Genomic DNA, 25,723 nt, shown 5'->3' on the forward strand with positions numbered 1-25,723 from the left:
TACATTAGTCTACTTACACTCTTGACTGTAACTGTTTACCACAGACTTCCATAATGGTTGTGGAAGGTCCAAGCAGGCCAGCAGAAGCAAAACGATTTCATTGACCTGTATAGTGTTGGTACCAGTACTGAGGTGGCCAAAAAATTGTGTCTCTGGAAATTCATTATGCTGCTGTTAGAGGGCAGGCCTCTGGCAAAATAAGCAACACCCAATTACATGGATTGTTTGCTACCAACATGCCAGCAATGTAAATGTGCAGTGCAATGCTGGGCACCATGAAGCTGTAGCAGTTTTAAACTGTTATAGATTCATCAAAGTTGGAGCTAGGGGTGACTTTCAATTCTGATCCTTAATAGTGCACATTTAAATGCAGCCAAATCCTGTTCAGCAAGCTCTCCATCCTGCAATTGTTTTTAAGAATCAGTTATTAATTATAATTGAGGCTTTTAATTAGAATGCAAATATATGGATTATAAAGTACAGGTAAACACTGTAAAATGAACTTGCTGTCATTTCCTAGGTCGTTGCAAAAGTAAGTTTATAAGCCTTCTATATAACATGCTTATAAATGGTATATAAAAAGAGAAGTAAATATGACAATTGCTACAGATTAAAAAACATATATCACGTTAGCAGCTAAAGTTATTTCACTAGCAAGAATGACTACACTAAAGGGGGATTGAAAATGTTTTTTTATTGGCTGTGGGAAGGGGCTGTAGGGCAAATGTGAAGAGTTTGGGGGGGAAAGTCCGGGGTGGGAAGAAAGTTGATGTTCAGCATATGGGACAATTAAAAAAACATTGGGGGGTGTGGGAAAGCGCCTCCAGCTTTCATTTAATTTTTTTAAGCCCAATGTAAAATACTGTTGCTTTAAATATCCAAATGTCTTCTAAGGGCCTGAAGCCCTTTAAAAATGGGCACCTACGCAGTGGTGCTGGACACCGTTCCCGGGAACGACATGGCCGCCCCCTCTATGTCATCAGTGGAGGCTGCTCTGCACCCTCCATTTAAATGAACCCCCGTGTGTAATATAATCATAAAATTCAACTCTTCGTCTCTCTCCTCAAGGATTGCAGTATAGGATATAGTGTTGCAAACTAGGTGAACATCTTAAGCTGAAAGGATGACTTTCCTGGCCGCTTGTCTTTTTAAAAATGTATTTTAAAAAAAATACAAATTCAGATCTCCAGCCAGTGGGCCAAAGAAAATTATCATTCAACAAAACACTTTGGCATAACATAGCGTTTACTTAGGAATTGAAATAAGTGTACGTACTATTGAAAAATAGCACTTTTTGTCATTGTTGTCTCTGAGATGATAGAATTGACTCAGGGTGAAGTAAAACTGAAAACAATTACCTTTAAGGCATTGTGACACAGGCACATGGAATCAGATCCATGAATTTAGTGGGATAGCACAGGAATTGCCTAATCTGACAGAAGGTCACAAGCCTCACAAAAATGTAAGACTCACAATAATATTTGGAATTACTGAACCAGCACCCTTTGTACTTTCAAGTGCTGTTGACAGCAAAAGATGCTATCAGTATCACTCTCCTCTAGTAAAACTGTCTTAAAGTGACTAAATGTTAGATCTCTTTTTTTCTCTCCAGCCCCTCATAACTACAAGTCTTTTGGATGATTATAACTCCAGAAATATTGTTGAAAACAATATTCTGTTACTGGTACTTTTGTGCAAAACTGATTTTGCTGAGACACATTTGTAGTAATTGTGATAAAAGGGGTAAATTTAATTTTGTTGTAGATTTTAAAGAAGTGAATAAGGTCAAATTTATTTCATACAACAGAATAAAGATTCTGATTTCTAGTATTGAATTCTGTGAAATTCTGTCTTTCATATAGCTGATAGGGAAACTATAGTAAATTTATAACAATATTGGAAACAGCATATAGAGTAAATCTAATTTTCTTAAGGGTTGTGAACGGTGCCCATAACATCGGCATGGGACAGCCGCCGGGATCAGGTGGTTTATTGGCATCTTGTTTTAATTAATTTTAATATTTAAATGAAGGCCCCACTGCCAAACGGCTGGGGGGAGCCGCACCGAGGCCTCACCGCTGCAGTAAAATGCGGCGGGGCCTTCTCGGCATCGTGGGTCGTGGTGGGCCTTTCCCACAAGCATTTTATGGGCCCCCTCGCTATGACCCGTGACATCAACGGGCTGGTAAAATCCAGCCCGAAATGTGTGCTAGTATCCCAACAAGAAAAACCAAGACCCAGGAAGTTTAAAGGAACTACCTGTTCTCTCAGCAAACAGAGAAATGCTGCTAACTGCTATATTGGAATGACTGTCATGTGACAAGCCCCTCCCCATCTGTGATTTTAAGCTGGTGTTTTTCTCTGCAGCACAGGAGAAGCAATTGGACTCTGACATGAGCAGACCTGAAGTGGGACTCCCTCTCTCTCTTTCTCCATTCCAGCTTAAAAGCTTACAAATCCTGTTTATTGACGAACCACCTCTGCATACTCCAGCAACAATCAGAAACCCCATTGGAGGAAATCATCCGCATCGCTATCTCCAAGAGATTCAATGAACTCGTCATCTACCGTTTCAAACTAGAAGCCTCAGGACCACTGTATTCAGCTAGAAGCCAGCTGAATCAACAAACTTCACTGAGTCTGTACCTTTTTTATAGACTCTAACTCAACCAATCTACCTTTTCCCACTCTGTAATCTATTTGTGTGTGATAAAACCCCAAGAATGTGTGTGTGAGTGAAAGTTGGAGCGTTGTTTGTTATTTTATTAGTTCCGATTAGGTACAATAAAGTTAACCTCTTATATAAAATCAAAATACTGCGGATGCTGGAAATCTGAAATAAAAACAAGAAATGCTGGAATCACTCAGCAGGTCTGGCAGCATCTGTGGAAAGAGAAGCAGAGTTAACGTTTCGGGTCAGTGACCCTTCATCGGAACTGACAAATATTAGAAAAGTCACAGGTTATAAGCAAGTGAGGTGGGGGTGGGGCAAGAGATAACAAAGGAGGTCTAGATTGGACCAGGCCACATAGCTGACAAAAAGGTCATGGAGCAAAGGCAAACAATATGTTAATGGTGTGTTGAAAGACAAAGCATTAGTACAGATTAGGTGTAAATACACTGAATATTGAACAGCAGCAAGTGCAAACCTGAAAAAAAAAGTGGGTAAGCAAACTGAACAAACAAAGATGAAATGAAATAAATGCAAAAAAAAGATTGTAAAAAATGTAAAAAAGAATGTTAAAAAAAGGAAGAAAAAATAACTAAAAATGAAAGTAAAATGGGGGGCTGTCATGCTCTGAAATTATTGAACTCGATGTTCAGTCCGGCAGGCTGTAGTGTGCCTAATCGGTAAATGAGATGCTGTTCCTCGAGCTTGCGTTGATGTTCACTGGAACACTGCAGCAATCCCAAGACAGAGATGTGAGCATGAGAGCAGGGGGGAGTGTTGAAATGGCAAGCAACCGGAAGCTCAGGGTCCTGCTTGCGGACTGAGCGGAGATGTTCCGCAAAGTGGTCACCCAGTCTGCGCTTAGTCTCCCCAATGTAGAGGAGACCACACCGTGAGCAGCGAATACAGTATACTACATTGAAAGAAGTACAAGTAAATCGCTGCTTCACCTGAAAGGAGTGTTTGGGGCCTGGGATAGTGAGGAGAGAGGAGAGAAGAGTTAACCTCTTTCTTTGTTAACTCAAGAAAACCTGTTCGATTGGCTCTTGTTATGATCATAGCAAGTAAGTAATCAAACACCTACTGAATTGGCCAGTACATCCACTTTAAGAAAGAATTAAACCTGTTGGTGGTCAAACAAAGAGAGGGAAAAGAGGGAAGCCCTTCAACCCCTCCTCACATGACCATAACAGATAAATTATACAGTTAACCAGGCCTGACATGTGCAATTACATTGGCCTTTTGTTCTAGGGACCATTCTCCAAATGGCTTACAGGAAAGTGGAAGTTGCACGTGAAAGGTTTACTCCCATGGCACCTAATTAATAATGCGAAAGTGCCTTTAATTCATACAAAATCAGTGGAGAGGTCTGAGGCAAATCCAAACATATTGTTAACATGTTAACCCTCTGCATGATGTGACAATCAGCACAACATTAACACAGAGAGTTTGCACAAGACTCTGTCAAGAGCCAGTAACACTTCACACCCATTTACTGTGTAAGCAGATGTCAACTGTGTTTTTGCCAGCTGGGAAAACTCTCCTGCTTATGCCACGGATCCTGTTCAGAAGCAGCAGGGAAAGAAAAAAGGTTACCACCATCCCCTTCCATAATCCCATGGCACTCACTCCCCACCCCCACCAATGCAAATCATCCCCCACCCCCACCCCCAATTTGCTTGCTGTTTGCGGGTGAACTGACAAAATTAAGTTCAAGAGAACAATACACATTCAAGAGAACAATGCAATGCAAGAGCATTTTTCATTTCTGGTTAGTTATTGACTATGAGGTAGAGCTAACAGATCTGAGTTATACTTCCAGCTTTGCATTGCTTTTTTTTTGGGTGTTAGCAAATGCTCACGGAATAGCTAGCCAACTAGCTCTTGGCACACATTAAAATGAGATCCATAACGTTCCCAGGTGGTCCATGCTTCGTTCCAATTTCAGTTGCACTGTACCTATTGGGAAATCTAAACAGTGTGGAACTACTTCTTCAAGGGCACCTACCCTTGCTTTGCATAACTTCATACTCAATTATACAACAGATTTGTCATATATGTGAAGTTAGAACAGTCTCGCAGCTGCACAGTAGCTGGCCTACAATAAAGTTCCCATCAAAAATATGTAAAGGTTTGGGAGCTTCACTACACTAGTTCCATAAGGGATAGAATAACTCACTGAGGTTCTGGACATTCATCCATGCCCAGCCGTGCCACGTAATAGTTCACTTAGTTAAAACCAGCTACCAATGACTATTGAAATTACTGTACTGTGTTTGATGGGGATAGTGCAAGCTGGCAGCTTAATTTCATATATCGCTGAATTATTTGCATATTCAAATATATCTTGCTTTCATGATGTTTAGAAAACAGAAGAAAAACAAACCTACAGGAAACATTAAAATCTGTTTGTTCAAAATTAGGCCATGAGAACTGAAGTACTACTACATGCTGTGCAGTGCCTCAACTGTATTGTGATGTTACCTTTAGAAAACACTTGAATTGTCATAACATTGTTCTCAGAGCGAGAGAAAGCACTTCACACAGAAAATTATTGCAATGCTGTACCAAATATTGCTGCCATTTGTTCACTTTAAACCTCTAGAGTCCAGAATCTCTAAGGCAGCCTCTGGGATTTGCAATACAAAACTGAGTTCATCATGACTTTGACACGTCTATAAAGGAGCTGGCTCACGGCTTCTTATCTCTCAAAATCCGACCTAAAAAAAATCTACCAGTATAAAAACAGCCCATGTTTCTTCCAATTGTATCTGAAAATACATTATTGACATAGTCTGAGGTTAGCTGTTGAAAGCCATACCAGACCCTGACTCAGTTTGACGTCAACCTGACCTAGAAAATCTTGGACTCTTGCATCTCTCAAACTCCACCGGAAGACTGTTGAAATAACTTCCTGAAGACACATTTATCAATGTGCTATAAAAGCTTAACAAAGTAATTCTCCATTATTCTGTAGAGGCCTTGAAACACTACACAGGGAAACTTTGTTGTTCTTCTTGATAAGGGAAAATAAGCGAGAGCCCAAATTGATCAATTTCTTGATTCAGGACTGGAATTTTTGACAATATCTGGGTATACTTTAAATTTCAATCACATTACCTGCCTTTAATAGTTATAGTGTGCAATCATAAAATTGTAGGAAGTCAAAGCAGCCAAATTTATGAATTTTATTTTATCAAATATCAACAGAAAGCAAGCTCTGAAAAGAGCACAATACTTAAGTGAAAATATTTCAAATATTAAGTCTGCATCACAATATTTTTAGAAGGCTTGTTTTCAAAGTGCTTGTACATCTCAGTTGTGATCAAAATCTTTCCCCTCCTCATGTGGACATAAAACATCCCATGTTACTATTTCAAAGAAGAGCAGGGGAGTTATCCCTGGTTTCCTGGTCAATATTTCTCCCTCAATCAACATCACAAAAACTAGTTATCTGGTCATTTTCACATTGCTGTTTGTGGGAGCTTGCTGTGCACAAATTGCTTGCCTACACTTCAAAAGTACTTCATTGGTAAAGCACTTTGAGACGTCTGGTGGTCATGAAAAACGCTAAATGCTATAAATGCAAGTCTTTCTTCTCATATCTTACAGAAAAGATGGCTCCAGAGTACTTGCTCACTAATCACTATCAGCTGATTTTAGCTCGCAACTCATTTGTGATGTCAAATGATTAAGGCATTCTTCACCTCATTGCCAGAATGGCAGATGGGCAGCTTGCTGCAGAGTTATGCTTCCTTCACTGAAGTAATGCAGAAGCATTTTAGAAAAGAACCTTTCAGGAAGATCCAATTGTCTACTAACCCATTTCCCTACTACAAATGTACTGTCCTGGTTCTTTAAAAAAATCAATCTGTTTCTGTACAGTTGTCTTTTACAATTATCTGTGTTTTAAATAATAATTATTAGCTGTATTCTGTAAATAGTAAACCACATCTAGAAACTGGAGCAGTCTAGACAGAGTACAATCAATAAAAAATTGATACTTGCATTACTGAGCTGCATTGAAAAGCCACACTTCCAGGACATGCTTGGAACTAGTATTTAAAATGATTGCAATGCTTTGATGTTTTTTCATTCCATAGCAGGAAATACACGGAGGATGAAAGATGATTGAATGTTTCACAAATAAGTAGATGGATATCTTCATAGTGTTGGTCCTTGTTCAAGTGAGGCTTGAAATCAATTCTACCAGTTTAAGCTGTAATTGTGGTATTCAAGCATGGTTCATTTAAGCAAAAGGAGAACTTCATGTCCATGCTCACTACTTTAGAATGTGCCCATTCATTATTATCCATTAATCTGTAACAGTATCACTGGTGATTTAAAGCATGGGCAACACTATCAAGAGTGGTAATAAGTAGGTTATGATTTTTTACCGTATGTCTGGGTCAAAGATGCTTCTGTTGAATTTCCAAATAAGTTGCACTGGGAGTCTGTGGGTTTTCCACTGCCCTTTGCCTCTCAGATCTGGGTTCAAATCCACCTCATACTAACGGGTTTGCTGTCTCCATTGGCTAGTGGCCAATATGGAATGAATTTGGGAAATGTTAATAAGTTTAACAGTGAAAAACTGTTCCTAATTGGCAATCTCACTTAAGATATTGCACAGGATGGCTGGTGCGGGAACTGGGGAAAGATGTCACACTGGCCTGGAAGGAGATGCTGTTCTGAGGTTGGAGTTGACACATATCGATGGGACATTGCAGGAAGAGGCTTACTCTGCACCAGGCTGTGTCCTACCTGACCTGGGAGTGCTTGATGCTGCCAGTGGGTGCTTGAAATGGGATGAATTCCATTCCTCAGCATCAACATCCCTCATTTTGATGAGAATGAAAAATTAAAAACATGAGAATTTGATTTAAGTTTTGAACATCACAAAGTGACCTCTGACACAGTGTAGGTTTCGGTGATACTTCTTAAAAGACCAAACAGCAATAATGTATAAAATGTCAAGTAATAAACCAGCAATTGTCGGACTTATTATGTAATTTCACGCTCTTACCTGCCTGGTTGGTTGTGACAGTGACTAAGACAGATTGCTCGTGGCTAGGATTCAAGTTTGTGACTCCATTTACTGCAAAAACTTCGAAGGTGTAATTGGTGTGAGCCTGAAGATCAGTGATAGAGACTTTGGTATTTTTCAAGCCCGTCTGCTGGGGGACGAAATGAATCCCACTCCCACATGAGCGACAGCGGCTGAGATCATTGGTGCATTTCTTACATATTACATTGTAGGTAACGTCGTGCCTGCCCCCGTTGTTCTGGGGAGGACTCCACTCCAGGATCACAGACGTCTCATTAATGTTGGAAATCAGGTTCAGCGGAGCAGAGGGTGGTCCTGGTTAGAGTGGAGAAATCCGGTGAATGACAACTTAATTGTGTTTGAAAAATTCGATATAATATTCAATCCACTTAATCCTTTTTAAGACATCTTAAGGGCATTTGTTGAAAATAAATCACTGTCAAAATATTTTAAAACATAGACATGAAGCTTTTTTAAATCATCTTGGTTGCCGTACTTCCTTCCAGTTCATTCATATTAACCTGGTTATCTTGGATTTCTAATACTTTATGTAATAGCCATGGGCAAAAAGCAAGTAAAAATATAAAACTGCCAAGAGATGCCAACAGATATTGAATATAATCTGCTTCTGTGGTGCAGCCTGACTGAACACTGTCAAAATTAGCTATTTCTGTTTTGCGTATCTTTGCAGCCTCCTATACAAAAGTGCAGCATAAATTACTGCAAATCAATCTTTGTTCAGATACAACAATTGACTGTAGTTGGTAAACTTTTCTATTGCATTCTGAATAGTAAGCAATAAAAACCCTTTAAAGATGCTGAATGCACAACAGCAAGGATCACTCTTTCAAAAAAAAATTACAGGAATAAACATATAGTTAAGAAACTGGAAAGAAATATTTCTAGCTTATTAGAAGTTCATTTTGTGAATTCGACTTTTCAGACTGCATCACAACGGAATGCTGTGTTCACGTGGGAAAATGTCCCGTGCTGAATGAGAGCTTTTTGGAAGCAAAAGTCAACAATTATTATGTGGGACAGGGCACGACAGTGTCTAAACAGGGAATCAGTGAGGCGTAAAACTGGGAAGCAGCTGCTTGCAAGAGTTGAGGAGCAGTGTGCTAAAGAAGAGAGACATGGTTACAGAACAAAGTGGAAGCATGAAGCTCACCAAAAGGAAACACTGCATTATGCAGCAGCCTGTAGAGAAGGAGGAGCCAGCTAGAGCTGTGTGCTTTGCACAGTTACAAGCATCTCATTATTTCAATTAAGTTTATAAATAGCAATTAAATTCTCTTTTTGCTGTTCTTGCACAATGAGTTGGTTTAATATTAAGACGATCACATTGACGTTTCTAAAATATCTTTCAGGTTGTTTGCTAAGCCCTTGGAAAAGTCCAGTTTGCATTCCAAATAGCTGTGAAACACCATTATCAAGCCTCATTAATAGACAGGAACACTTTGAAGTGGGACTATTCTGCTAGTGCTGGACATCTGGACATTTATTTCAAAATTAAATGCAGTTAATGTAATATGTAACATAATATTTAAAAATCTCAGTAGGAGAGTAAATTTCTTGGACTACTTCTGCTGATTTGGGGAATAGGGTTAATGCTCCACTGTACTATAATTCTCCAATGCAGAAGTCCTCGAGGCGGCCAACATCCCCAGCATATACACCCTACTGAGCCAGCGATGCTTGAGATGGCTTGGCCATGTGAGCCACGTGGAAGATGGCAGGATCCCCAAAGACACATTGTACAGCGAGCTCGTCACTGGTATCAGACCCACCGGCCGTCCATGTCTCCGCTTTAAAGACATCTGCAAACGCGACATGAACTCCTGTGACATTGACCACAAGTCGTGGGAGTCAGTTGCCAGTGATCACCAGAGCTGGTGGACAGCCATAAAGGTGGGAGTAAAGAGTGGCGAGCCAAAGAGACTTAGCAGTTGGCAGGAAAAAAGACAGAAGTGCAAGGAGAGAGCCAACTGTGTAACAGCCCCGACAACCAATTTTATCTGCAGCGCCTGTGGAAGAGTCTGTCAGTCTAGAATTGGCCTTTATAGCCACTCCAGGCACTGCCCAACAAACCACTGACCACCTCTAGGCACTTACCCATTGTCTCTCGAGACAAGGAGGCCAAAGAAGAAGATGAGAAGAAGACTATAATTACATTTTTCTTTATTTGTTCATGGGATGTGGGCATTGCCGGCTAGGTCAGCATTTATTGTCCATCCCTAATTGCTCTTGAGACGGTGGTGGTGAGCTGCCTTCTTGAACCAATATAGTCCTTAGGATGTAGGTACACAGTGCAGTTAGGGCTGTTCCAATCTACATGTACAAACATCACTATGAAAACATATCCTTTCAGACAGTTCCCATATATATAGAAAAGAAAATTCCACTGGAGGAAATCAATACTGGTAATATGCAATTTGTGTGCTCAGATTTCTTGCCTTTAAACCTGGTTCTGGGATTGATAGGAACTAGGTTCAAAGAGCAAAGATCAGTGGCATCAATGTGTTCTTATTACTGGTATTGATCTTCATTGGGGAAAGAAATTAAAGATAATTAAAATGGAATAATTTTAGAAGGAAATGGTTTGACAAGTCAGCATCTTGCACTGGTACTTCCACAATATGTCACAGAAGCTACGAGAATCAAGTGGGGGAGTGGGACTGACTGGATTGCTCCGCAGAGAGCCGACATGGACTCGATGGGCTGAATGGTCACCTTCTATGCTGTAAATGACTCTATGCGCTGGACTTTAAGAGCTGGCGGCGAACTCAAAAAATGGCAGCCCGCATGTGAAAAAGTGGCCACAGTCTCAAGTGTGGTGCCTCATTTAAATAACTGAGGCAGCCTGCCCCACCCCCAATCTCGTGGGGGGGGGGGCGGGCTGTTCGTCTCCGACAATGGCGTCAGCTGCCTGTGCGCAGGTGCTGGCGCCATTTTTGAAGGGCAGCGGGCCTTGATGCCTAATTTAAATTTATAAACACATACCCCCAAAATTAAATAAATAAATTTCTTATGCCCCTTTCCCACCCCCCAATAACAATTACATTAACTATTTGCCCTTCTCCCCAAAATACTTAGCTTTTACATCTGACCTTTCCCCCCCAAACTGCACAAAGTTTGATGTTCACCCTTCCCACCATTCCCTACACCCATTATGTGCTTTTGACCCCATCCACAACCACCCCCCCCCCCCCCCCGGGCACTGAAATTCGTACCTCCTTCCCCCTCCCCACCAGTGTCACACTGCCTCTCCCCAGAAGAGGAACTGAAGGCACGGGAGTGGCAGCCGCCACTGCGAAGATCATGGCGGGCCTGTAAGATCCCAGGTAAATGGATTTAAATGTATTCATTTAATATTTAAATACAGATCCCGTCGCCCAGTGGCGGGGGGTTGGGGGGGAGGGCTTGTCGGTGGGGGGAGGCACCTTGTTGCCGCTGGGAGGATCGGCCCGGGCCCTCCCAGCAGCGAGGTCCGTGTCACGCCTCATCCAGACCCATCTTCAGGCCCCTCCCGCCATGGATCACGACTTCGAGGGCTTGGTAAAATCCAGCCTTATAACTCCATAATAGAGAAAGGCTGTTCCCTCTGGTGAGTGCATCAGTAACCAGAGGTCATAGATTCAAAATCAATAGCAAAAGAACAATAAAAACCAGAACAAATCACACATTGCTAGCCTGCTCCTGCCAACTTGGGTGTTTGCTTTCTTCTCCGCACTATTTTTATCGCACTGGATAACACTTTGTGCTTATTTTAAATAGATTAATGGCTGCGCTCAAACTTGCAGACATGAATTTAACAAAAATGCATTAGCCAGTACTGTAGAAACAGCACACAGTTGAAATAAAGTCCCCTGATTTACTCTGAGTGAATAGGGTTACTGTTTGCAGAGATAACATTTACTAGAAATCAATCCAAATTTGATGTAGTTTAATGGGCTGTAAAAATAAGTCTTAATAGAAAGAAAGCGCTTGCATTTATATAGTGCCTTTCAGAACTTCAGGATATCCCAAAGCCCTGAATAGTGTAGACACTATTCGAAATGCTGTCGCCTATTTAATAGGTAAATACCGAATCACACAAATTAAATTGTGTCCTAGATTCAGCCAGTAGTTATATTGAGCCCAAGTTAGGTTTGAGTTAGCTGCTTCCAGCTGGAGTGATGGTAGGATACAATTGGACTTGGTGCTCCTGGCTTAGGGGAAGTAACAGCCAGTGTTACAACTACCTTGCTGGGAAGTGAATATGGATATTCGGTGACGATGGAGTCCTGCAGGTCTATAGATGGTCTTGTGACCAAATAGTGTACCGATACTGAATTGCTCAGGCTCCAATATGAAAAATGGTTACTTGGTCAGGGTACTGGAGGGCCACCTGTAGATGTGGAATAATACCTCTGCTGAGTCACTGCCTATCGTAAAGTAGTGGAAAAAGTTATGTGTGAAAGGTGGGGGGGTGTGCAAGAGAGAAAAAATAATAATGTTATGCAAATCCTATTATTTCACATTTGCTCCATGCTTTATCGATGACAACTGATTGGTACAGAAAAAAATGAGGTTTCAGCACTGGCGGGGGTGGGGGGGGGGGGGGGGTGGTGTGGGCGGGGGTGATTGCAACCATATTATGCAAAGGAGATAAGAAAAAATTCAAGTTAAAAAAAAAGCTTCCTGATTTCTATGTCTCATTTTAAAACTGGTATTGAAAGACTCAGTACTTGAGCTTGGTTTTGAAGGGAATTTTCTGAATAGCTTCAGAATCTCTTCAATTTCATCACTTCCAGCCAACACCCTGCATACTCATCCATGGGCAGATGTGGTCAATACAATCAACTGGTAAATCTTGTCAAAGGTACATTTCTGTGAAAATGAATGACGGTAACCATGAGAAATAAGTTACTTTAATGCTCTTAAAGGATCGCTGATTTTTTTTTGCTTTCCTGCCAGATCCACATATCACCAGCACTAATAGATTTCTTTCAACAGATATGGAAAGTGTTTAGCTTGCTGGAGGCCAGTTTATTCAAATGGTGTTGCTCAGATTACATTACCTGTTAGCAAATGTTTCTTTAGCATTTTGGACCATTTATCATTCAACATGAAAAGCATATTTACATTTAACACTCCATTCTAATTTCAGGCTGGAAAGGGGTAATAAATTTCTTTCCAAACCTCTATTGAAAAACATTGTGTGCATTAGGTCTTGCAGCCCACTTAGCAACAACAAAACTGGCTTTGCGCAGATCGACTTTTCAACCATTTTACCATAAACGATACCATTTTGAACATTCTTACAGCAGAATGCGGCACAGTGGCACAGTGGTTAGCACTGCAGCCTCACAGCTCCAGTGACCCGGGTTCAGTTCTGGGTACTGCCTGTGCAGAGTTTGCAAGTTCTCCCTGTGACTGTGTGGGCTTTCACCGGGTGCTCCGGTTTCCTCCCACAGCCAAAGACTTGCAGGTTGATAGGTAAATTGGCCAAAATAAATTGGCCCTAATGTAGGTAGGTGGTAGGGGAATTGAGGGAAAGTGGGGATGTGGTAGGAATATGGGCTTAATGTAGGATTAGTATAAATGGGTGGTTGATGGTCAGCACAGACTTGGTGGGCCAAAGGGCCTGTTTCAGTGCTGTATCTCTAAATAAAATTATTACACAAGCTGAATGAGCGAGTTCCAGAGGGCAGGGTATAAGTGGCTGAAAGAAAGGTCAGTGATGGTGGAAGGTAGAAAAGGAAATAATCTAGTGTCAGGAGAGCAAAGGGTACAGCCAAGATTGCAAACAATAAACTCCCTGTAACAGACTGCCTTGGGAAGTGGTCTTCCCTTTAAGTACATGAAAGCAACATTTAGTAATTAATAAAATTAGGGGAAAAGTTGTGTCAGAAAAATAGGTTAAAATCAATGAAATGGGGTTATATGCCCTTGCTAGAAAGGCTGAATGCATTGTTAAAAAATATTCAGCCTTTGTACTATTTCGGATTATTTTATGGAAAATATTTTGGAAGCACCTATTGTGATTTGGGCTAAAGGACTGGGCATACCATCTGTCCAGTACTTCACATAGGGCCTTGTGTTTAAACCCCAAACTGAGCTTCAAACCCATTTTCTCCATCACAAAAACAGACTGATTTTGGCTCCACAATATTGTCCATCCTTTTACTACCACTGCTGAAACCCCCAATCATCCCTTTGTCACCTGCAGACTCATCTATTTCTCCAATGTCCTCCTGGCCAGCCTTTTATCCTCCATCCTCCATGAACCTTACTCTGTCACCTGTACCTTATCCTATATGAGATCACACCTACTTATTCCACCTGTCCTCACTGACCTATACTGGCCTCAGTTGTGATGTCCCTTGTAGTTGAATAGCCTGTTAATATTTTCTCTCTCGCCTCACACATAAAGAATGGCAATGTAGACAAAACACTGGAAAGTTTCTAGCACTGTAATCTGGAGCTCGCCAACAATCACTGCTGTTAAAAAAAAATCCTTTCATTTTGATTACAGCAAATTAAAGAAAAGCTTTTATTGAAAATTGTTCCTTTAAAATCATACAGAGCTAAATTTTACAGACCGCCCGACGTTGGGGGTCATGGCTGCGGGGGGGCCAGAAAACGCCTCCGGCAGAGGCCCACCTCGGGCCTCGATGCCGGGAAGGCTCGACTTGATATTGCTGGCGGCGGCGAGGCTTCATGGCGGCCCACTGCCGCTGGCGAACCGGAGCCAAATTTAAATATGTAATTTAATTTAAATAAAGGAATAAAGAACCTTTTTGCTCCCGCCGTCTGTCCCGATGCAATATTGGTACCGGTGGCTGGCACTCCTGTGCCTTTGAACCCTCGTGTGGGAATCCGAGGCAGAACACTGGTGGGGAGGGCGGAGCAAGTAAGTTTCTCTGTGCTGGAGTGGGAGGAGAGGGGTCAAAACAATATCACTGGTGTAGATGATGATGAGAAGAGGTAGAGAGTAATGTTCATGCACTTTGGCGGGGGGGGCGGGAGGTCAGGTAGGCAGGGGAAGTGTTTTGAGGGGAGAGGGCAAGTGACTAATTTTATGGTTTTTGTAGGGGTGGTGGTAGGAGAGGGGCAATTTAAATGGATTTAAAGTTTTTTATTGAAGTTACCTTTAAATATTTAAATTCAATGTTAGGGCTCGGAGCCCTTTAAAAATGGCATCAGCGCCTGCACAAAGGCGGCTGATGCCATTGCCGGGGACGACCGCCCGTCCCCTCCATGTCATCGGGGTGGGCAGTCCATCCTGGCTATTTAAATAAGCCGCCGCGCCGCAACATGCGATCCATGCAGGCGGACCACCATTGTTTTCATCCGCTGCCAATTAAGTATAAATACCAGCCCACAGGTTCATCAGATTCTACTTTTATAATCTGCAGCACTAGAGATGTAAGATACTTCGGCAGAAATTGTCCTGCTTCTAACATTAGCTTTACATGGTTTTTTGTCGATACTCTCGGCTGGATTCTATAAGCCCGCCACCGAGAAAAATGGCATCCCACACATTTGCGCCAAACATCGAGGAGCTGTCACAATCCTAAGCGCGGGGCTCATTAGCATGCCCGAGTTGGCTGCCCCCCAATGACATGGAGGGGGCCGGCTGACCGATGCCGTAAACGGCGTCAGCTGACGAGTCAGCAGGTGCTGGCACCATATTTAAACAGCAGCCAGCCTTGCAGTCAGACATTTTGATTACAGCAAATTAAAGAAAAGCTTTTATTGAATCATGTAGTTGTATGGCAATGTTATACATCTGCATCCTTACTCTTCCAGGCAAAAAGGGCACATAATGCGAGGGAGTCCTCCAGGACTGGCGGAGGGATGTCAGACATCCGATCATTATCCCAGGCCGAGGAGGAGGCCCTCGAATTACATGGCGGTCAGCGAGGACGTTCCGTTTCTGACATGGAGCTTGAGTTCCCGGGTGAACATACATCTCTCTGACAAATGCAATGATTATTAGAAACATTTCCTCTGTGGACACAATGCTGTCATATTAGTGATATGTTCACCAGTGGACCTAAAACTGTGCTCTTCACATTGTAGCTTGCAGGGCATCGCTCTGAAGTGGCATCGGAGGCCCCAGAGAGTGCCGGCACCTCTGAGGAGTAAACGAACTCAGAGGAAGCAGTGTCCCATGACACTCCCACACCTTCCACCAGCACAGATACACTCACCTTGGTGGGAAGGCGTTCAGCTCTAGAGTCAGGGTCATAAGCTGGCGAAAGCACCACACGCGCCCAAGCAGTTGGCTGAGGCTGAGGCAGCCGAGGCCTCTGACAGTCGGAGGACTGTGGGCAGCCAGGCCATGTTGAGATGATGACCCTCTGGTGTCGACAGCACAGGGCAAGCTGGAGTTGCAGGGAGAGGTAAGGCAACATTTGGCAGAGATGCCACAGGCCATGCGCATCCATGAGCGGACAATGGGGGAGTCCATCCAGGCCATGACAGCTGCCATGTCCCAGGCAAATAAGCACATGGCTTCCTCCATGGAGCGGATGGCGACCCTCATGGAGAGCCACATTCCACAGGTGACCTGCAAACCCTCGCCTCCGCCATGAGCTGGATGCAGCAGTGGCTAGGCAAGAGAGGGACCAGGAGCCTGGAGAGTGTCTCTGCTCCTGGTCCTTCTCAGGAGAGCAGCGAGGTTCCTAGGAGCCTCGAGAGGGAGGAGGCGAGCCAGCTGTTCATATCTAGGGTCTCCCCTCAAGGTGATTCCTTAGCCCCTCCGCTGGTGAGCCCAGCTCCAGCAGCCACAACGTCTGAGCAGAGCCCTGCAATGGTGCAGGAGGCCCTCAGGCAGCCGGGGCCCTCCAGGCCTCGTGCGCTCAGAGGCCGACCACCCAAGTCATCCAAAGGCAAAGGGTGTCCTGATCAGCAGCCTGCCTCCAGTCAAGCTGCTCCCGTTCAGGTTGCACAGTGAAAGAGCAACCGCAAATGGCTAAAAAAGACACAATTACACACATGGGTTATCACAGGTGAAACGTATTATGTATTGAATACTTCTCAATAAATGTGTCTCTCTAACAGGTGTCTCCTTTCTACTGTGTGAATGACACATGCCAGCATGTGCCAACTATGTCTCCTCCCATTACATCATGGACCCAAGAGAAATACCAATGTATGGAAAACCATCACTGCTATGCCAGTATGCATGATGTGGCACTGCATGGAAGCAGTCACATGAGCAATGGCTCAGTCATCTGCTGCCAGTAGTGGTGGAGACACAGATGTTGCAGATGCAGAAGACTGCCTACCAGATGCAGCACGGTGATGTGTGACATGGGGAACATATTCTCGACCTCAGGGATAGTTTGCTCACCCTGTCTGCGATGCCTCGATGATCTTCGTCCTCCCATGCTGTATGTTGCTGCACCTCATCTGTGTCCTCATCGTGTCAGCATGTCTCCTGCTCCTGTCTCTCATCATCCTGCATGGCCTCCCCTCTCTGTATTGCAAAGTTGTGCAGAGTATTTTCTGGTGAGTATTGTAGGGCCCCAACCGATCTGTCCAGGCAGCAGAAACGCATCTTGAGCATGCCGATGGCCTGCTCAATGGTAGCTCCTGTCGAGTCCTGGCAGGCGTTGTATCTCTCCTCTGCATCGCTGGTGGGGTTTCTCACCAGTGTCAGGAGCCATGTCTGCAAGGGATAGCCCTTGTCCCCAAGAATGCACCTCTGGATCTGAGTCAGTGCAGTGAACAGCATTGGCAACTGGGACTGGCGCAGGATGAATGAGTCATGGCATCTGCCTGGAAAGTGTTCACACACTTGCATGAAGTGTTTACTGTGGTCACAGACGAGCTGCAGGTTGAGTGAGTAGAAGCCCTTTCTATTCAGCTGGTTGTCTGACTGGAGCCTTGACGACCACATGCGTGCAGTCGATGACCCCTTGCACCTGTGGGAATCCCACAATGGCCCCATATCCAATGACTCTCTCAGCCTGACTCTCAGGGCCCATCCTGAAGCGAACAAAGTCATCGGCCCTCCTGTACAAGGCACTGGTCACCTCCCTGAAACAGCGATGCACTGCTGACTGTGAAACCCCACACAGGTCACCGGTGGATCCCTGGAATGATGCGGAGGTGTAAAAGTTAAGAACCGCGGTGACTTTGAGGGCCACAGGCATAGGGTGTCCACTAAAGCCCATCGGCTGCAGGTCATCATTCAACAGTGCGCAGTGATGTGTCACCACCTCTCTAGATATCCACAGTCGCCTCTGACACTGGCGCTCTGACATGTGCAGGTATGTCATTTGGGGCCTGTAGAGCCGCTGTCTTCTCTGACATTGAATGTGTCTTGGTGACTGCTGCTGCTCACTTCCATGAGCTTCCACAGGGGCTGTGCCTGCCTCTTGGTTCTGCCTCCGGCAGATGTGGCTCCACAAGGCACTTGGAACAAGAGAGACAGGATGGGCCAGCCCCATCTGAATGCTGCAGGTGAACTCGGTTCCTTCAGTAGGTCAATGGCAGGGCAGAGAGTGATGTAAATTGGTGCTTCAGCTGCGTTCCATCATCACCTATATGGTATGATATGACATTGCCCATCTTAGCTTTGCATAAAAGTGGGGCAGCATGAGCACGGTCATGTTACTGACTTTACGAAGATGCAACCATTGGCCACATGACCTTCGACCCCCTACCATTTTTGGCCCCAACCCCACACAAAGGAGTCGTGGAGTGCTATTGCTCCCCCTCCCCCAAACAGCGTTGGCCGATTTTAGGGTCAGCCTCTTTCATCACCACCCCTCCCTCCCCCACCCCACCAAACGTTAGCAGGCTCAGAGTGACCCCCTTTACAGAGGAAGGGCATGGGGTGCCTCCCTTCTTACATGCAGAGTTGCAACCCGAACATTGCAGACCCCCACCGGCGTCCATTCCTACACGCAGTTAAATCCCGGACATTGCAGACCCCCACGTCCCTCCCTTCTTACAAGCAGAGTTGAAACCCGGACATTGCAGACCCCCCACCCACCTCCCTTCTTACATGCAGACTTGAAACCCGGACATTGCAGACCCCCACGTACCTCCCTTCTTACATGAAGAGTTGGAACCTGGACATTGCAGACCCCCACGTACCTCCCTTCTTACAAGCAGAGTTGAAACTCGGACATTGCAGACCCCCACCCACCTCTATTCTTACATGCAGAGTTATATCCCAGACACTGCAGACCCCCACCCATCTCCCTTCTTACATGCAGAGTTGAAACCCGGACAATGTATACCCCCACCCACCTCCATTCTTACATGCAGAGTTATATCCCAGACATTGTAGACCCCCATATACCTCCCTTCTTACGTGCAGAGTTGAAACCCGGACATTGTAGACCCCCACCCATCTCTATTCTTACATGCAGAGTTATATCCTGGACATTGGAGCCTCAAACCCACCGTCACTTGCTCCAACAACTGGTGCTGCCCGTGAAACGTGAAAGTGAATGCATGTGAGTGCCACATGTCCGGATGAAGATCACAACCTGCTGCCTGGATCGCAGCGGCCTGCATATTAATGAATAGTAAAGTGCCCATATGCCTATTCAAATCTGGGTCCTATCGCCGAGTGGCGGGGGGCCGCCACGAGGCCTCGCCGCCGCCGCCAAGCTCTTGATGGGCCCTGCCAGCGATGGGGTTGGTGGTGGGCCTAATCTGGAGCAGTCTTCATCCCTTTCCCACCTCCAGCCACGGTTCCCATATAAAATCCAGCCCTCTAGGTCCCCTTTTATGAATGTATGTAACAGAAAATCATGGGCACATTGAAGCTTCTTAAAATCAGCTCTTCTGTGTAATGGTTCCCACAATACAATTCCAAAATTGAAAAATCATGAAATTATCTATAAAAAAAAGTTAAATGTTGAGAAAGTTATATCTGGAGGTGTCAGGTTATGAAACATGTGGAAATTTTGAATGTTGCAGAGGATTATTCAGTTTAATATTGATCCAAAGAATGTGGTGTCTTTTCTGTATTGAGTTGAAAGTGTGATTAAAACATAAAGCATTGCACTCTATAACCTATTATTTAGTGTTGGCAACTCATTTCAAACTTATTTGATAGGCTGATTCCAATTCTATCTTATTGTAATATGATAACCATATTGGCATTTCCCTTTTTGCCAATGTTTATGTTTAATTACTGCACAAATTATTGTTCATTTTTAGATCTAATACCAGTCCAATGAGACTGATGAAGCAATCTGATGTACTGCAAAACTTCAGTTATTTTAACATCATTCTGACCATGCCTCAGTGAATTGGCTAGTTTTGTGTTTAATCCCCAAGCAATTCTCAATTAAATCAAATTGCTTTTACTTTTAAAAATACAATCTCATTGGTACAGGAAATCTATTGTTACTGAACTATCCTTCAAACAATTTCTAAAGTTCAGGTTAGTGTCTTTATCTTGGGTAACATTAAAATAGCTTCGTTCATTGGTTGGAGCTTCCAATAGCTAAGAATTTCATTTGAGGGGACAGGAGGTCTAATCAGTCATTCTTTTTTTCTTCTTTTGGGCCTCCTTATCTCGAGAGACAATGGATACGCGCCTGGAGGTGGTCAGTGGTTTGTGAAGCAGCGCCTGGAGTGGCTATAAAGGCCAATTCTGGAGTAACAGGCTCTTCCACAGGTGCTGCAGAGAAATTTGTTTGTTGGGGCTGTTGCACAGTTGGCTCTCCCCTTGCGCCTCTGTCTTTTTTCCTGCCAACTACTAAGTCTCTTCGACTCGCCACAATTTAGCCCTGTCTTTATGGCTGCCCGCCAGCTCTGGCGAATGCTGGCAACTGACTCCCACGACTTGTGATCAATGTCACACGATTTCATGTCGCGTTTGCAGACGTCTTTATAACGGAGACATGGACGGCCGGTGGGTCTGATACCAGTGGCGAGCTCGCTGTACAATGTGTCATACATTGCAACTAATGAGTGATTTAACAGACTAACTCTGTCAGTGTCTTCTCCTTACTGAGTTCATCATCATCTTCCCACATCTCACCATGTGCCTTTTACTCTTCCAGCTCGAGTGGGACTGACTGAATAGCTCCATGGAGAGCCAGCATGGACTTGATGGGCCAAATGGCCTCCTCCTGTGCCAGAAATTACTCGATGACTCTAGCCGACTGATGTCTTTCCCCACTCCCTTGCTCTGCTATGCATGGCAAGTGTGATCAGTAATTTAGTCATGAACACAGCAGGGATCCCAATAAGGATGACCTTCGAAAATGCCTCACAGTGCAGTTTGCAGCCCTGCTCCATCAACCAGTCATGAAAGCCAGAAGAATTGTTAACCACCGTGACCTTGAACTCTGGAACTCCTATCTCCTGACAGTTCATTCCCACGTTCAAAAGCCTCCTGAAAATGCCTCTTTCATCATGTTCTTTCTTGGCCATCTCCTGTGGTTCTTTTTCTACTACCACGACTCCTCAGCATCTGTTTCCCCCACTCACCCCTTTTCTTGAATTGAAAGTGTGATTAAACACATAGTGCAGTTTTCTTTGTTTACACCCCATTATTCTACTAACACATTACTATCCACTGTTGGCATTTCTTTTCAAAATAGTCACTGGACTGATACATACTTTATCCTATTTCAACTACAAAATTTAATTAAATATGTCAGCATTCCCCTTTGTTGTCAAAAGGTGAAAATCCACTCAGATTTAAATTCCATTAAAGCACAACTGTTCATTCATTTTTTAGATCTGTAATGCACCGTGGCACATTTATTACATTAAAATTGCTTCATTATTGGAAATGTAGGCAGAATTAGGGACCTAATTGCATTTTAAAAAACAAACAATTGAGACAAAATGTGAAATAAAAATGAGACTCACTTGTACAAGGTGTAGACAAGAGATCATTTTCAGCTCTGAAGTAATCCCTTTCACAGATGCAGTATGTGGAAGCTTCCTGGGTGGAAGAGCTATGCGGTGGACATTTTGAGCAGCTTGGATCTGTCGACAAGGCCTTGTAGTATCCAATTTTACAAGCTGGAAGAAAGAGTGGGAGTGTCACTGTGTTATTTATATAGTTTTATATAGAACCTTCTGGTAACATTTTTGAAGTCCCCACAGTGGGATAACACTTGACTTTTAATGGAAGAGAAATGGAGTGCTAATGTAAATAACCAGAGGAGTAAAGGGATGGATTTCAAAACATTTACATGCCATCAGTTTTTGTGTCTCAGATTTAATTATTCTGCCGGTCTGAATGTTATCATTTTGTCATCACGAGACTGTGTTTCACCTAAAACAGGCAGAGGTTTGAATGAAAGCACAAAGAGGGATTTAAATATTTATGTCACCTGAAGGTTATAAACTCATCTCCTATAGTTTCTCATCCTCCCTGATAGCTAGAAAATTATCAAGAATTTTAATTGATGCAATAAACTTCTTCCTGCTGCACAAAAACAGATTAACTGAAACTATCAATCTACCCTGTGTCAGGTTTCAAATCCATAACTGAGGTGACTGAGATTTATGGGACCAGCATTGTTACATAAGGTTGCAAGATGCTTTTGGCTATAGTTCAGCAGCTTCAGGATTGTGTTGAAAAAAAATCAAGAACCACAGCAAAGTACAAAGTATAAAGGTCAAAGCCTCCCCTCCACAACAAACACCACTAACCTAAGCAATCCCAAAAACAAATGATACAGTTTAAGTGGGGAAGGAAGGCTGTCAGATTAAACAAATAGAGAGTGTGAAGCACATTGTCCTGTTAGCATCGAGCATTCCAATGCACTGATTTTAACAGCTGTACTGGAAAACTCTAGTCACAGTTGCCCATACATTCCTCGTCATTCGTTTGGTTACTTCTCAAGAAAATAGTGCAGAAATGTAAGTTGATACAGTAAAATCTCATGAGAAACATCTTTACTAATTGAGTCAGAAATTGCATCCTACTGCCAACCTACTTTGACTAGACAAACTACAGGCAAACTTAATTAGATTTTCTCCTATATATAAGTCTTAATTGTTAAGTAAGTTTAAACTAAACATACAAAGGTATATATACAAGTGAACAGAAAAGTTATTCTAATTCTCCAAATACTAATTTAAGTATTTCTTTAATGAATGGAAAATAAGACAAAAACTGCAAATGCTGGAATCTGAAACAGAAAATGTTGTGAGTACACAGCAGATCAGTCAGCATCTGTGAAGAGAAAAATATTGTTCATATCTTCGGGTGGGATCCTTCATCAGGATTGCTCACTGGTGTTGACTGATCAGCAGGGTATTTCCAGCAATTTCTGTCTGAAATACCAGAAATGTGCTTTTTGTGAGAGAAATACAAGTTCCAAACTAGAATGTTTCTTAGGGAGATATCTGCGCTATCTTTATTTCAACAATTTTAGCAGAAACTCGCAGTACACCACTGAAGAAGCCAGGCCAGACATGATGCACTTAGCAATTGCGCTGATCTTCAGAAACTGGACTGTGACAGAAACAGAAAATATTCTGATTTCCATCAGGCAATACAAATGAACCTGCTAACCAATAAAACAAGAAAAATCCCCATTTTTGACCTTTCCTGGACACACTAACTCAGTCACCCTTAGGACTTCTACAGGTGGACAGTTAGAATTTGTAAGCCCAGACTGTGCGTTACTTAATCATACAGGCCATTGGAGCAAATATGGATTCTTGGCCAGATGTTCACACGTGGGCACTTTCCAGCATTAGTCACTAGATAATGATCGGGATTGGCTGATTATCTCCACCCAGGCATCTTGTGGCAAAGTTCAAGGTTACAACTGTTATCTGTTAGCAGTTATCTCAGCATAGATCTGAACTTGAACCAAGTACCTTTTCAGTCTGTTGAGTTTAAAACTACAGCAAATAGGGCATTTGTCCACCAGCCAAAACATTTTAGCAAGATTAGTGGCGCAGTGGTTAGCACTGCAGCTTCACAGCTCCAGGGACCCGGGTTCGATTCTGGGTACTGCCTGTGCAGTTCTCCCTGTGACCGCGTGGGTTTCCTCCGGGTGCTCCGGTTTCCTCCCACAGTCAAAGACTTGCAGGTTATAGGTAAATTGGCCATTGTAAATTGCCCCTAGTGTAGGTAGGTGGTAGGGAGTATGGGATTACTGTAGGGTTAGTATAAATGGGTGGTGGTTGGTCGGCACAGACTCGGTGGGCCGAAGGGCCTGTTCCAGTGCTGTATCTCTAAATAAAATAAATAAATAAAATTCAATGTACAATTAAATATCATATAAAACACCGACTGGTTAAATGCATACTAAGAAAAATGTACTTCCTGGAATAGACTAGGAGTTTCATTGATAATTCTTTTATAATAGACTGGGTGGAGTTATTACTCACTATCTTCTATTAACAACCTTTCAATTTAGATGAGAAACTAGAAATGAATCAGTAGCATGGTCTTTCAATCTTTTTTAACAAGTGCTTTGATTTTCCATTAGATTAATATTACTTTCCATTAAATGAATGTCACAACTGGTTAACCCAATAATCTAAAGCAATAGTAATCACTAATTATGCAACTTTGCAGTCCCTATGCAACAACCACCTAGGCTAAACAGTAAGCATAGTTTCACCATCCTCCACCAGCAGCTGTTTGGCCACTTAGGGTGACCCATCAGTTCCAAAGCAGCATCACGTAGCCCTGAGTCATGAAGCTTAATCACATCACAAGAATAAAACGACAAAATGGCAAGTCCAGTATTGTAAAAGCTGCACTGTTCCTGTTTCTCAGTCTTTTAAAATGTCACAGTGAAATCTTGAGAGCTTAAGGTTGGGGTTTCAAAGACACCATTGCAATGAAAAAAAAGAGGCAGCAGAATTTCCTCAACCGTTCCGCTGGACTACTGCTGGAAATCTTGAAAAGTTTTAGTGAAACACTGTGGAAAATGGCCAGGATCTGGATACACCATGTGTTGACCTCATTTGGAGCCACATAAGGGGCAGAGCCTCCACCTAACTTTTACGTGGCCAGTTTTGTCAGAGTGGATACGTTGGAAGGCAGAGACTCCCTACATTGGGAACTGCTGCTTCCTTTTTTTTATTTAAGTTCATGGGACGTGGGTGTTGCTGGCTAGGACAGCATTTATTACCCATCCCTAATTGCCCTTGAGAAGGCGGTGGTGAGGTGAGCTGCTTGAACTGCTGCAGTCCATGTGGGGTGTAGGTACATCAAAAGTGCTGTTAGGAAGGGAGTTCCAGGATTTTGACCCGGCGACAGTGAAGGAACGGTGATTATAGTTCCAAGTCAGGATGATGTGTGGCTTGGGAGGGAACTTGCAGGTTCCCATGCATCTGCTGCCCTTGTCCTTCTAGGTGGTAAAGGTCGTGGATTTGGAAGGTGCTATCAAAGGAGTCTTGGTGAGTTGTTGCAGTGCATCTTGTAGATGGTACACACAGCTGCCACTGTGTGTCAGTGGTGAAGGGAGCGAACGTTGAAGGTGGTGGATGGGGTGCCGATTAAGCGGGCTGCTTTGTCCTGGATGATATCGAGCCTCTTGAGTGTTGTTGGAGCTGCACCCATCCAGGCAAGTGGAGAGTATTCCATCACACTCCTGACTTGTGCCTTGTAGATGGTGGATAGGCATTTGGGAGACAGGAGGTGAGTTACTTGCCTCAGAATTCCTAGCCTTTGACCTGCTCTTGTAGCCACAGTATTTATGTGGCTGATTCAGTTCAATTTCTGGTCAATGGTAACCCCCAGGATGTTGATTCAGCAATGGTAATGCCATTGAACATTAGGGATGATTAGATTCTCTCTTGTTTGAGATGGTCATTGCCTGGCACTTGTGTGGCGCGAATGTTACTTGTCATTTATCAGCCCAAGCCTGAATGTTGTCCAGGTCTTGCTGCAACTGGAAAGTGTCTGAGGAGTCACGAATGGTGCTGAACATTGTGCAATCATCAGCGAGCGTCCCCACTACTGACCTTATGATGGAGGGATCATTGATGAAGCAGCTGAAGATGGTTGGGCCTAGGACACTACCCTGAGGAACTCCTGCAGTGATGTCTTGGGA

General features: G+C 43.5%; 1 protein-coding gene across 2 annotated transcripts in view; it reads right to left on the minus strand.

The window, feature by feature from the left end:
- LOC137375251 (ephrin type-A receptor 4) overlaps window positions 1–25,723 on the minus strand; it is a 147,794-nt gene that overhangs the window by 66,100 nt on the left and 55,971 nt on the right. For both annotated transcript variants that reach the window (XM_068042129.1, XM_068042128.1), the window contains exons 4-5: window positions 21,561–21,716; window positions 7,695–8,030 (exon numbers count right to left, since the gene is read on the minus strand). In XM_068042129.1, coding sequence (XP_067898230.1) covers window positions 7,695–8,030; window positions 21,561–21,716 — 492 coding nt within the window. The remainder of the gene's footprint in view (window positions 1–7,694; window positions 8,031–21,560; window positions 21,717–25,723) is intronic.

Source organism: Heterodontus francisci, chromosome 11 (genome assembly GCF_036365525.1).
Source record: "Heterodontus francisci isolate sHetFra1 chromosome 11, sHetFra1.hap1, whole genome shotgun sequence".
NCBI classification, from domain to species: domain Eukaryota; kingdom Metazoa; phylum Chordata; class Chondrichthyes; order Heterodontiformes; family Heterodontidae; genus Heterodontus; species Heterodontus francisci.